The sequence below is a fragment of the Oryza glaberrima genome, chromosome 3 (genome assembly GCF_000147395.1).
Source record: "Oryza glaberrima chromosome 3, OglaRS2, whole genome shotgun sequence".
NCBI classification, from domain to species: Eukaryota; Viridiplantae; Streptophyta; class Magnoliopsida; order Poales; family Poaceae; genus Oryza; species Oryza glaberrima.
The window spans coordinates 28,256,581-28,269,460 of NC_068328.1; the positions used below are offsets into that span (position 1 = coordinate 28,256,581).

Sequence of the window (12,880 nt, forward strand, 5' to 3'; positions counted from 1 at the left end):
GTGGGGGGAGCGCCCGATTTTTGCTCCCCCCGCCCGATCGCCCGAGGACAAGTATTCTCGAAATTTGTCGCAAAATATATAGCAAAATTGGTGCCAAAAAGCCCAATGATAAAATCTATTGTCGGCCCAAACTATTTGTACTGAACTGGGCCCGGTTGGGCCAGTTTTCTCAACCGGGCCGGGTCCTGGAACCGGTTGGAATTTTCCATTTCCAGCAAGTCCACGGCTTTACGGCTGCTTGCTTTTGCGCAAGTTTCAAGCGATGCGCCACCGCGTCGGCCCCGCCGCCGCCGCCGCGGCGGCGCTCCGGCGGTTCTCCCACCTCCGCCCGCCGGCCCCGCCGGACCCGAGGCTCGCCTTCCTTCGCTCAGAGTTTGATGGCCGTGAGCCCGGCCGACAGCCACCGTCACCGGAAACAAGAGAGGAGCCAAAAGGTGGCGAGCGCGCGCGCTCGCCGGTGGCCGTGGATATCGCGCACCCGTGGCCGGAGTGGGTGGCGCTGATGGAGCTCCTCCTTCAGAGGGGCCACCTCGACGCCTCCGTGTTCGCCGGCGGCGCGGCTGTCTCGCCGTCCAAGGATTCCAACGTTATCCGCACCGCCTGCCTCCGGTTTGGGCGAGAGCGGCCGGAGCTTATCAGGTGAGATGCTTCAGCTCGTAGGAGTCGCCAATGTGTGTGCTTCTTTGCTCTGGATGTTGCGGTGCGCCGGTGTCACTTGAGTATGCGATTGTCATTGATAGGGCTATGGTTTAGCTGCACGCACGCGAGGTGTTTGTGGAAATGCCCCGTCAATATAGTTGCATTTTCTTGGTCAGGTAGCCTGATGCACTCGAGGTGGTCTAAATGGTGTATGATATTCATGTGCCTTGCATATAGAGCTGAAACCCTTTTGTTGCAGGCATCTATCAAGATGGGATATCCAGGTTGCTCTCCGGTATGGGTGCCCCAGCATTGACAAGAAGGTTGTTAATTCTGGGAAGCGATTACGTGCTCATGTAGGCCTTGATGAAGGAGAGGTAACTAATAAATACACAATTATTTATTTTCATGTACTGTATTTTTCTCTATTACTTTTATTTTGAAATTGTCAGTTACCAATGTTTGTGAATAGAAAATTGCCTAGTAGCAGTATTTCTGAATAAAATCTTCAAACCATTGGGTTATGAAAAAAATTGCAACATTATAATTAGGATCACAAATGGAGAGAAGAAACTTCTGCATGCTTACAATAGTTTGATGACAAAATTAGTATTTTAATGCTGCTTATAAATCTATATGTTATATAGCATTTCTCCAGCATCAGCTTATGCTGACAGGTCTGCAGCCAATGCAATTTAAGGGGTGGATGCGAGAGGGCATATGTAAAGGCTCGGAAGGAGGAAATTGGAAGAACTGTGGATGTTATGCGCATCCTTTTGACTTATGGGCTTGACACAGTTACTGGCAATGTGGAGAACAGAGCATGTCTAAACAAAACCGTTAAAGAATCCATTAAGAGCCTACTTAATGAGATTGTTGGGTTCGATTCCATGGGTCCTGGTTCCAGCACTGAAAAGCCCACACACCGTATGCCAAAAGGACAATCTTCTATTCCTATGAAGCAGGGTGATTGGAATTGTCCCAAGTATGTTGGAGCCTTTTAATCACATATACATTTTGTGATAATGCCACGCTTTATAATGTCATATGTTATTGTCAGATGCAACTTCTTGAACTTTGCAAAGAATATAAAATGTTTACGCTGCAATGGAGAATTTGAAGAGAGGTATCAGCTGCTCCATGAGAACCAAGAGCATCTTCCTCTCAAAAAGGGTGATTGGATATGCAAAAGGTGAGGTTTCACAAATCTCTAGTTTATAAGATTGACTCGGAGTTGGAATAGTCTTCTTTTTGCACCTGTACTGATCTTATATTTTCAGGTGCAACTTTTTGAATTTTGCAAAGAATACAAGATGCCTTCAGTGCCATGAGAAACCAACAAATCGTCAACTCAATCCAGGGGAATGGGAGTGTGTCTCGTGAGTGGCATTTTTGTTACATATCACTGCATATTTGCATTCTCTTAATAGTTAGTATCAATATGAGAACTTGGCGACAAAATGATGTTAGTGGCTTTGTCTGGTCTTTCAGTGTCATGATTATCTTCTGCTTACTATAAAAAATTTTCCAAGATAACTATACGATTGATTCATGACAGGTGTAATTATTTGAACTTCAAGAGGAATGCATTCTGTTTGAAATGTGGTTGGAAAAGACCAAAATCATTGAACAACCAAGACAGTATTGAATCACAACGTGACTTAGATAATAATAAGCATTCTGCTATTTCATTTATCCAAGACGGCATCCAATCAAGGAGGCAAATTCTGCAAAATAAGGCTCCATTGTCTGACGAAGATTCAGACTTCTGGAGCTCCGAGGAGGAAGGGGCCTACCACAGTGACAACAACATTCCCCCAATAAAGAAGGATTACAAGTTCCTTGAAAGTTTTCCCATCATTGGGGGTAGGACTGCTATGTCTCAAGATCCTCTTGAGAGGGAGAAATGGAAGGACGAAATGTCCAGGAGAAACAAAGGGCTCCTAACAAAAGTATCAGAAGAAAGTAATCGGCCTTCATGCCCCGTTCGTATTCCGAGAAGCATTGAGCAGATTGAATCTGGTGACAACGACGACGACATTTCATCATGGTTTTCTGGTGGTACTAGTAATATTAACATGAAAAAGGCATAGCCAGATTTCTGTAAACGCTGGTATCTGCACAATTTCATCTGTAATATTTACAGTGTAGGCATTCAGTAAGAAAAAATCATGTCTCGCAAAGAACTTCAGTATTGTACTTCTGCAATGATCTGTCTTGGCAAATAATATACTATGATTTTACAAGTTTTTGTATTCGTGTAGTGGCTGGTTCCATCCACTTTAGTACTAAACAACGTCGAGTTCTTATATGTACATGATTAACCTGTAACGAGTTTCGAGTTTTAACAGTTCTTGTACTGTCGAGGAGCTTGAGACCAACCTCTTATCACCCAGCTAGACGCTTGTTTTGTAGTTTCTTGTTGCATTTCTCTCTTGTGCCAGTACTCCACCTGCACGATTTTGTTGTGATTGAATTTCAACAAACATATCCACCCAATTATGACCAATCACCAAACCTGCAAATAACTGGAGACCCGACAGAACCAACACATAACCTGCAATTTCTACGCTCATAAAATCATTGAATCGCCCCCTCCCCCTCTCCCCTACCCCCAAAAGAAGAAGGAGAAGAAGAAGAAAAGATCAGTGTATTATAAGGATCGAATTGTCTTCTTTTTCTGTCCTTGCATGTTTGGTATGAGATTCGAGCCCAAAAAAAAGGAGATGATGCTTAACGTTTCAGGAGGTTCTTGTGCATTGATTTTCTAGTTATCATGATCATGGTCCCCAACCTTCTTCCTTCCCTCTGAAATTCCCATTATTCAATTCTTGCAAAAATATCGCAAAATTCCTTTATTCCAAAGGAGGCCGCGAAACGCCTTTTGAAAAGTAAATATAAGGAGGAAGAAATGGAGATGTTTAACCCATTTTTGACATCAAAATGGACCTAGGAATTTTAACCCATTTTTGCCGGAACATGCATTTAGGCGCTTTGGTTGCATTGTCAACCTGACAGCGACGCACAACGGCAATGTATGGTTGGTAATAATGGAAAAAGACATCACATATTTTCGTAGCAGTAGCAATTAGCACCAACAACTGTCAACTCTGGTTGCATGTCTCGAGTGGTTAGCTCCGATTCGGTGGTAGCTAGCCAGCTACTCCCTCCGTCCCATAGTGTTGCAACCTAGGATGGGATGAGACCCATACTAAGACTACGAATGAGCCCGACTACGAATGAGGCTCATTCGTAGTCTTAGTATGGGTCTCATCCCATCCTAGGTTGCAACATTATGGGACGGAGGGAGTATGTGTGTGTGAGCTACCAACCATTGAGCTGCAGAATCAAGCTTTTGCACTGTAGATTATCTGGATTCACCTTGCATATTTTAGCTTTTTTTTTTTAAAGAAAAGCCTAGGACTCTTATTACAAGGTGTGTGATGGTCGATCTGGCTTCAAGCCTTACCCCTGTCTCAATAAATTTAAATACAAGAGCCCTTCCTCTTACGACGTTTGTTTTATGGGCAGTGATTATGGCATATTAAAATGACCATGGGCATGATTTGATTTTGGTGCAATATATATTACGAATGGTGTCTAACCGTCCATATTCTACTGTATAAGATTGCTCGGAAACATAAGTATTGTTAAAAGTCATTTATGTCATTTCCCCTTTTCCCCTTTGACTATATTCTGGAGTACTGGATAACTAGGAATTACCTAGGAGTAACTAGAGGGCATTATCCCTAAATTATAGCTTTTATAACAATGTGACCTTGGCAAATTGGCCTAAAAAATTTCCATAGCTCAATTGAACCACTTGGTAAGTTCAGAAAAAAAAAACCCCCAAGATCTAGACATTGCTAAAAAAAAAATTCGACCACATAGCTAGATATTTCTTAGTGCCATCATGATTTTTCGGTAGTAATGCTCATCTCACAGACCGAGACCTCGTTATGCATGTATTCCATAGAAATTCGTTTACATAACTTTATCTCCGGAAGAAATAGAAAAAAAATTCCCACATTACAAAATATTTTACAATACCGAGCAGGTTCAAACATACAGTCTGATTGTTTCAGTTACGATTGATAAGCCTTAGAAAAATAAACAAAACAACCAAGTAAAACATCTATGTTATCAATGATTTAAAAACTAATACTACTTAAAAATAAGCTATGTTAAAAAAACTAAAAAAACCTTTAAAATTTACTTTTAAAGTTTAAATTTAATGGCTGGTAGCTAACTAGCGGACTATACTAGTTGTGTTCTTTGCTCTATCTTACCAACTTCTACTACCTCGTTTTTCACACACATATTATCGAACTGTTAAACGGTACATATATTTTTTAAAAAGTTTATGAGAAAAATAGTATTAATTCATTTTAAATTTTTAACTAATATTTAATTAATACTACACTAATCTATCGCTTTGTTTTGTGTATTCTGGAGGGAGAAGTTGCAAAACCTGTGAGGGCCAAACTCACCTGAGAGGCTGATACTATACTGTTGCCCAATTGGCAAGGGATTAGCTATACATTTATCATTAAATTTTAACTAAAAAGTTTGACAGATGTAAATATAGTACAATCATAATGTAATTACAGTGTAACTTACATGTAACTATAGTATAACTTGCATGTAACTTTTTGACCTAAGTGAAATGCTAATTCTGTGAAAATGAAGGTAATGGTACCGAATCCGCCTTACATGTGCGTGGGTTGTAATTTTTTCCTATCACCCTTGCACAAATTTTAAAGCAAATCGAACGATTCAAAATTACATTGTAGTTATATGCAAGTTACATGGTAGTTATACTACGGTTGTACCATATTTACATTGTCGATAAATATGTAGCTAAATCGATTGGGAATTGTCAAGTTAACCAACTCATCATCCAACTGGAGAAAAATAAAGGGGCTCAAATCGGGTGGTCCTCCAGTCCTCCTCCTGATTGCTGCGGTTTGCGCCAAAATTTCTCTCTCTATCCCCTCGCCCTTCTTCCCCATGACGTGCTCTCCTCTCCTCCTCCTCTCCTCGGGCCCCGCTCTCCAGTTACCGTCACTGGCAAAATCTTATCTGCTTTCTACTAAAAGCTGGGCCTTCGTGCTTTTTATCTAAAAAACATGACACATAACCCCAGGTGTTATGGTTATAAAGTTTCACAAAATCACACTATTATTCATTTTGATTTTGATCTAACATACTTTTGAGTTCTACGATCTTATTTAATTTTATAATTTCTTTCTCCATCATGTAAGTATAGCCTTTTAAAATTTTGATACAAGATTGTTGTCAAATTAGTTAACGATGTGGTTTTATGAAACTTTAGGATCATAATACCTAAGTTATATGTCACATACCAAAATATGTAATTTTGTATAACTTGGATCATAATAATATGGGGTTTTACGAAATTTACTCTTAAATTTACGCCGTGGCTGATACTCCCTCTGCCCGAAATATAAGGGATTTTGGTTGGATGTGATATATTCTAGTACTATGAATCTGGACAAAGAGTATGTCCAGATTCGCAGTCGCGGGATATATCACATCCACGCAAAATTGATTATATTTCAGGACGAAGACAGTAATAAACTAACCAGCGGATTTATACAGTGACTATACTGTTGCCCAATTGGCAATTGTCAAGTCAACCAGCTCATCATCCAATTGTTGGAGGAAAAAAAAAAAAAACCTCAAATCCGGTGGTCCGCCGCGTCGTTCTCCAGTCCCAGTCCCTCCTGATTGCTGCGGTTTGCGCCAAAATCTCCTCGCCCTTCTTCCCCACGACGTGCTCCCCTCCCCTCCTCCTCGGGCCCCGCTCTCCAGTTGCTGCAAATCCATCCTCCCAAGGAGAGGAGAGGACTCCCCACTCCACGCTGGGGATTGGGATATTCCTTGTCCCGCGGGGTCAGTTTTTAGCAGCAGCAGCAGACGCAGCAGCAGTACAGTAGTTGGCTGGTTGCTACCACTACACGAGCTCGGGAGGAAGGAAGGAAGGAAGGAAGGAATCGCAAGGTGAAGAGTCGGAGCTGGCGGAGGAGGAGGTGCTTGCGATGGGGTCCGAGGGATCCGCCGGGGTCGTCGTCGGTGAGTAGCCCAGGGATCCCTGCTAAATTTTGGTTTTCTTGGTGGTGGATTTGGGTGGGGGATCTTCGCGGCCGGTCAAGAACGCGAGAGTTGGTTGAGTTCTTGATGGGATTTTTAGGGGCTGATTCTCGTGTGGTAGGGCGTAATTTCTCTGGACGTGCGCGTAGGCAAGATTCAAGAAACTCTGAGAGCAAATGTAGATTCGTGAGGAATTAGGATTTGTTAGATTCGTGAGGAGTTAGGATTGCTTCGGGATTAGATTGTTCTGTAAAGGGGAATGCTGAGGGGGTAGTCTCAGCTCTCGGTTCCCAATTCGCCGAACTCTTAGCACTGTGAATTCTTGTTCAATTGTTTGTTCTTTTGTGGAAGCTAAGAATTGGAGCAATTTTATATGGATGGAAACGATGGATTTAGGGGTACTAGCTGGATTTGTTGGTTGCTCACGTTTATCTTCAATCGCGAATTATTGCATATCAATAAGTTTGTCTTATCATTAGTTCCTGAGTTTGATCCTAATATCAGTATTTTTGGCATTTCTACCATTTCTTGGTTTGGGTATTTTTTGCATAACAAGATGAACAATACTGCTACTTCATAGGGGGGAGAGAGAGAGAGAGAGAGAGAGAGAGAGAGAGAGAGAGAGAGGGGGGGGGGGGATCCCTATATTTGGTCATTGCAAAATAAAAAAATCCGCAATTAAGTCACTCAAGTCTGATCATGTGTTTGAATTTGGTTTACTACTACTTTACAGCCACAGCTGTGGCTTGTCAGCTACCCCACTTGTTCATAGACATGTTTTTTTTTTTAACCCAAATTGTAGATTGGCACATTTTTTTTCCAATATGCAACTAAGGCCGAGTTTAGTTCTAAATTTTTTCTTCAAACTTCCAACTTTTTCATCACATCAAAATTTTCCTACACATACAAACTTCCAACTTTTCCGTCACATCGTTCCAATTTCAACCAAATTTCTAATTTTGGCGTGAACTAAACACACCCTAATGATAATTTTTCCTCGAATACGCAAGATGCGCTCATTGCATTAGTAGAAGAAGTAAGGCATCCAAACACGCCAAAGAAGAGCAAAAAGTACAGGAACTTGCACCACCACAAAACAACCCACTGCAAGGGCGGTGACAAAACCAAAAAGTACTAAAATAGAAGTCCCTAGCCGGGGTCCATGAGGGCCCCTTAGCCCCCGCCAAACTCCATAGGCGGGCTTACTCACTTGCTAACATCAAGACCCTATACTAATGATATTAAAATACAACCAGGGTGATGCATTTTACTTTTGTGATCCACTGTGTTGTGACTAGCATGCCACAAAATAACCAAAAATAAAGGAAGTCATTCATACTCTTAAGAAAAGAGACTTCTAAGCGAATACAAAGTGAATATTACTTCCAACTAATAAGAATTGTTCCAGCGTATTCTTTCCACTAAAAGATGATTCGTCCTCCTAAGACATCCAACTCAATTTATTGGCATTCTTTTCTCTTCTTACAAATGGTTCCAATTCTGAAAAAAAAAACGTAAATCTTTTGCTTTATCCGAGGCCTTGTAATTATTTTATCTTACCATTTATCGTGTTCTTTTCTAAATTTTGCTTGAAAGTACTCCCTCTAGTCATTAATATATGACGTTTTTTAACACTAAAATATGTATTAAAAACGTCATATATTAATAGCCGGAGGGAGTACTTGACAGAAATGGAATAAGGTTAGAGTGGAACATAATAATCTCAATAAATGGATATTGAATCTACCCTATCCATGCACTGTAGTTTTTTGGATGACTATAAACTGATACATTCCTTTATCCTAAAATGATACTGGAACTACTTTAGGATTTAATGAGGACCAAAAAGACTGTCCTAGTAGCATATGCATTTTGTTAAGGGAGACTCAACTTTTATGATTCTTATTAGGTCTATGCACCAGGTTAATATATTGTTATATCTAGAGCGGAAACCAGAGTTTACTTTCGGAGTCAATAATTTGCTCTTTCGTTAATTCATAATGGCAGGAAAGACCCTTCATTTATTCACACAAGATGGCCTTCTTATTTCCCAATAGTGCAGCTTTGCTTCCCAATTGGTACTTCTCGAGTTAAAAAAGAAATATTAAGCATGGAATTCTCAACAATGCAATGACTGGCTAAGGCCCACTGTGCTTATCTTTTTAATTGTTGCAGAAATGTAAACTTAGAACCATTGCATTTTCTTTACAAATCAAATTAAGGTTAGACAAAACATGGTATCCAACTGTTATGTATTTCACAATCGTTCTATCTTTTCTGAATGCAATAATATTGCCGTTTGCATCTTAAATTAAAAGAAAAACATTTAGCCAAACACCCGAACATCTAAAAGCAGTTGAACCAAATGAGAATATGATAATCCACCTCAATCGAACAGGAGTCTAAGTCAGCTTTGCATGCCCTAAACATGCATTTTTATCGTAGCCATCCTATAGATGGACCATGGCAAAACAGAACTACAGAACACATTCCCTTGTTCTTGACCCCATACATAATTGATAGTAACTGAAATCAATTCACTATATACAGATCCTGTGAGTTCTGACCTTAGAAACTTTCTTTCTTGTCACTCCATGCATAACAGGTTTCTATCTCATCAATGAACAATGTAAGACATGAAACTTGTGCTGAACAGGTTTCTGCATAATAGGCCCCTCTGTTCATCTCTTGGCTACAAGTTATTTAATTTGAATGCTTTAGTCCTGCCAATAAGTTCTATCATATCTCTATCTGAACTTGGAAGCCTTTTTTCTGAAAAAATAAACATTGAAGACATTTTTTCTACTTGGTCCATCCCATTTTAGTGGGCAAAATGGCATCAAGGGCGGAGCTACCATTGAAACAAGGTGGTGCACTACCATCGAAAACCTAGAAAATTTCGATGGAACTGTGCATTCTAGCGTTTATAAGTGAGAAATCTTGGATTTAGGGGGGTGGGTGGGGGGGGGGGTGGGTGGTTGGGTTCCTGTGCACCACCCAAGCTTAATGTGGCTCTGCCACTGAATGCCATGTGGGTTTGAACAGCATGAACCATGTGCTACATATTAATAAGCTGACACAAGCATTTTAAATATTACTAAATATGCTATTGGAATTATCTTTTATAAGGAATGCTTTGCAACTCCATTTTTTTTCTTTGTGCTTATGCAGTTGCTACATTATGTTAGTTAGCCTTCTAGTAATAATAGGTAAATCTTGTGATTTGTGGCATAACATTTTCTCTATTGTTTTCTGTACATTAGTTATGACTTGCCTTTGTTCCCCTCAAACAACACGGTTCTTCTGTTATTTATTACATGAATAGATGAGCATGCCAATGGCCTGGTGCTACAGCTCATGAGGAAACTTTCGAAATATAATTTAAATACGTGAATGGAGTGTGCTCATTCTGGAAAGCTGTTTTGACTTGTGTTGATGCAAAACATTGTCGGATCGGTTACTACACTCCAATTTTATGTTCTCTAAACAGATTAAATATTATTCTTTTTTGGGATTTCAAGCCTCATGAGTAGCTGCATACAGAACAAATCTAGTAATTCATTTATTGAATTCTTTACTGTGCTGAGTACATCTCTGCAGTTCCCAGAAACTTTAGACTGCTTGAAGAGCTTGAGCGAGGTGAGAAGGGCATTGGTGATGGGACAGTGAGCTATGGAATGGATGATGCTGATGACATATATATGCGTTCCTGGACAGGAACTATCATTGGCCCTCCTAATGTATGTTGTATAACACCCATTAGTAGATATTAACTGCATTTGCTTCTGTATGCTCAAACTGAATGATCTTTTACATTCAATTTGTCTTGCAGACTGTTCATGAGGGACGAATCTATCAGTTGAAGTTGTTCTGTGATACAGACTATCCAGACAGACCACCTACTGTTCGATTCCAGACTCGAATCAATATGTCATGTGTGAATCAAGAAACTGGAATGGTACCTGTCCACTTGCTTTCCTTTAAGCTAAAGTAGTTGGTGAATCATTTTATTGGCGTAGTACTTACAAGGAGCTACTTTCTAGGTTGAACCAAGTCTATTCCCCATGCTTGGTAACTGGCAAAGAGAACATACAATGCAAGACATCCTGATCGGCTTAAAAAAGGAGATGTCTGCTCCTCAGAATCGTAGGCTCCATCAACCCCATGATGGTAATTTCCATATCTCTGCTTCAGTGAATTTGATCTACAGCCTCGTCGTTTTCCCTTAAGCTTATAAACTGCAACCAAACTTTGAGTTTTAAAACTTAATTTCGGAGTTAATTTTAGTGCTTTTTTTTATCGTAGTTTATTTCTAGCATTTGTTTTTAAATCGCTGAGGACACGTATATAAAAGTTTCGCTCACAAATTATTTTTTGGGCACTGATAAGCAGTTACAGTTTATAATCAGCATAAGCGAAACGATGAGGTTGCTACTTGCTAGACTGAAGTTGCATGTTGGGTTCTGAACCTAGTTGCTGTTTCTTTCTGCAGGCAATGAAGATCAAAGAGTAGAACAGAAAGGGCTATCGCTTAGGTGTGTCATCATGTAAGAGATGCGAATTGCAATGTACAGTATTATTAAATTGAGTAGCATCAGGCGCAAAAAAGAGAGAACCCATGATCTCCTGTAATTTGGCAGTAACTACATTGGATCCAAACCGTGCTGTCGTCTCAATAAAATGTCGGCAACTTCGTTAATTTGCACATTGTGTAAACCGTTCATCCCCTCGTTCAGTAAGATTGCAACTTGCAAGTTGCAACCCATGTCTCCATTGTTTCAGGAAAGCATCCGTACCATCTTTCTGCTTGTCTGTTCCAGTCTGAATTATTAGTTTGTCTGGAGACCTGTAATTTTCTTCAGACACCTGGTATGCATGCTAGTTGGAGAGCAGTATCTTCAGAATGCTAACCTGGTTGTTGATGTCAAGATACCCCTCTCTTTTTATTTTTTATCACTGCACCCAAAATATAGGTGCTCCAAAACTGGGAATTTGGTTTTTTCTATGAAATTCAGTGAATTACACTCAAAACTTTTTTGCCGACAAACTTATCCCGGTAACCTAGACACCTAGTATACGTGCAAGCTGGAGGTCCATAAACTTCCGAATGCTGTGGCCGGACGGCTGCTGTTTGAGGCGATTTTAAACTTCTTGCGCAACACCAAATCCAGACGAAATTCAGCTAAACTCATTAGAGAAACCTCCTCATGAAGTCACCCAAATGCTGAACCTCACCTCTTGCAAACAAGCAGGAGACCGTGCCCTCCTCCTGTTGAGAGATCCTTGACGTTTCAGGATGATAAAAGCATCCGTCCAAGAAAGGGGAAAAAAAAAAAAGAGAGACGAACACCAAAAGGCAAAGGCAAAGCATTTACAGGGAACATGCTCCTGCGTGCCCACAAGCCTACAGCGCAAGCCAAGGAAAGCGAGGCTGTGCCTACCCTGCCATGGCCATGGCCATGCCTTCTCTGCTTGCAACTCGCACTTCGCAAAGCTGATGACAACGCCTCCTGTCCTATCCAATGTGATTGGAATCATCGTCGACTCGATCTTTTTCCTCATCGACCACCGGCCAAACCCCAGGCTGCCGACACGGCAGCATCAAAATGATATGGCTTGTCCTACTCTTCTTCTTCTTCTTTTTCTTTTTTTTTTCCTACTATTTGTTTGGAGATTGACAGATTGTGGAAGTAAAACTTCAGGCCTCTCTGCATCGTGTGATGCAAATAACCAATTTCAGAAGACCAAAAATGCTGAGCCGAGATCGGTGTGATTCTGCATACGAGTTACTTGAAATGCAGGGAATTATTATGAACTTTATGTTTTTTTTAGATAATAGAAATGGGTTACATCTCCGGTCTCTGCCCGTAAGCACACAGCCAAAAAGTCCAGAAGATTATGAACTTTATGTAACTCTCAGTAGTGTGGAGTTCTACACTTCAACTCATTGCTCTTTGAAACCAATGAAACTTGCAGTGCAAACTGTGGCCTGTGGGTGCAGACTACTACAGAATTACACCCTCATCAATATCGCAGCCATGAAAGAAGATTCTACCATTGACTCGTAAAGCAGACTGAAAATTTGTTTTACCAAAGTAAAGAGAAGATGGAAACGAAATTCAATGTT

At 40.6% G+C, this 12,880-nt stretch overlaps 2 protein-coding genes across 2 annotated transcripts; both read left to right on the top strand.

Annotated features, from left to right (window-relative positions):
- Window positions 1-262: 262 nt before the first annotated feature.
- LOC127767077 (zinc finger protein VAR3, chloroplastic-like) lies at window positions 263-2,877 on the top strand. The gene is made up of 6 exons (XM_052292292.1): window positions 263-639; window positions 899-1,016; window positions 1,317-1,624; window positions 1,700-1,831; window positions 1,920-2,018; window positions 2,198-2,877. The coding sequence occupies exons 1-6, from the start codon at window positions 263-265 to the stop codon at window positions 2,730-2,732; spliced, it is 1,569 nt and encodes a 522-aa protein (XP_052148252.1). The 3' UTR covers window positions 2,733-2,877.
- A 3,501-nt stretch (window positions 2,878-6,378) lies between these two features.
- Window positions 6,379-11,518, top strand: LOC127767078 (ubiquitin-conjugating enzyme E2 variant 1D-like). Its single transcript, XM_052292294.1, has 5 exons — window positions 6,379-6,735; window positions 10,354-10,493; window positions 10,586-10,711; window positions 10,797-10,923; window positions 11,246-11,518. The coding sequence occupies exons 1-5, from the start codon at window positions 6,702-6,704 to the stop codon at window positions 11,302-11,304; spliced, it is 486 nt and encodes a 161-aa protein (XP_052148254.1). The 5' UTR covers window positions 6,379-6,701; the 3' UTR covers window positions 11,305-11,518.
- Window positions 11,519-12,880: the final 1,362 nt, after the last annotated feature.

Bases quoted from the DNA above. Each gene is read 5' to 3' on its own strand.
- LOC127767077 (XM_052292292.1), top strand. From the start codon at position 263: ATGCGCCACCGCGTCGGCCCCGCCGCCGCCGCCGCGGCGGCGCTCCGG. The intron at 1,625-1,699 runs GTATGTTGGAGC...TGTTATTGTCAG, and splicing joins GGTGATTGGAATTGTCCCAA to ATGCAACTTCTTGAACTTTG. The intron at 1,832-1,919 runs GTGAGGTTTCAC...TTATATTTTCAG, and splicing joins GGTGATTGGATATGCAAAAG to GTGCAACTTTTTGAATTTTG.
- LOC127767078 (XM_052292294.1), top strand. From the start codon at position 6,702: ATGGGGTCCGAGGGATCCGCCGGGGTCGTCGTCG. The intron at 10,712-10,796 runs GTACCTGTCCAC...GCTACTTTCTAG, and splicing joins TGAATCAAGAAACTGGAATG to GTTGAACCAAGTCTATTCCC. The intron at 10,924-11,245 runs GTAATTTCCATA...TTCTTTCTGCAG, and splicing joins GCTCCATCAACCCCATGATG to GCAATGAAGATCAAAGAGTA.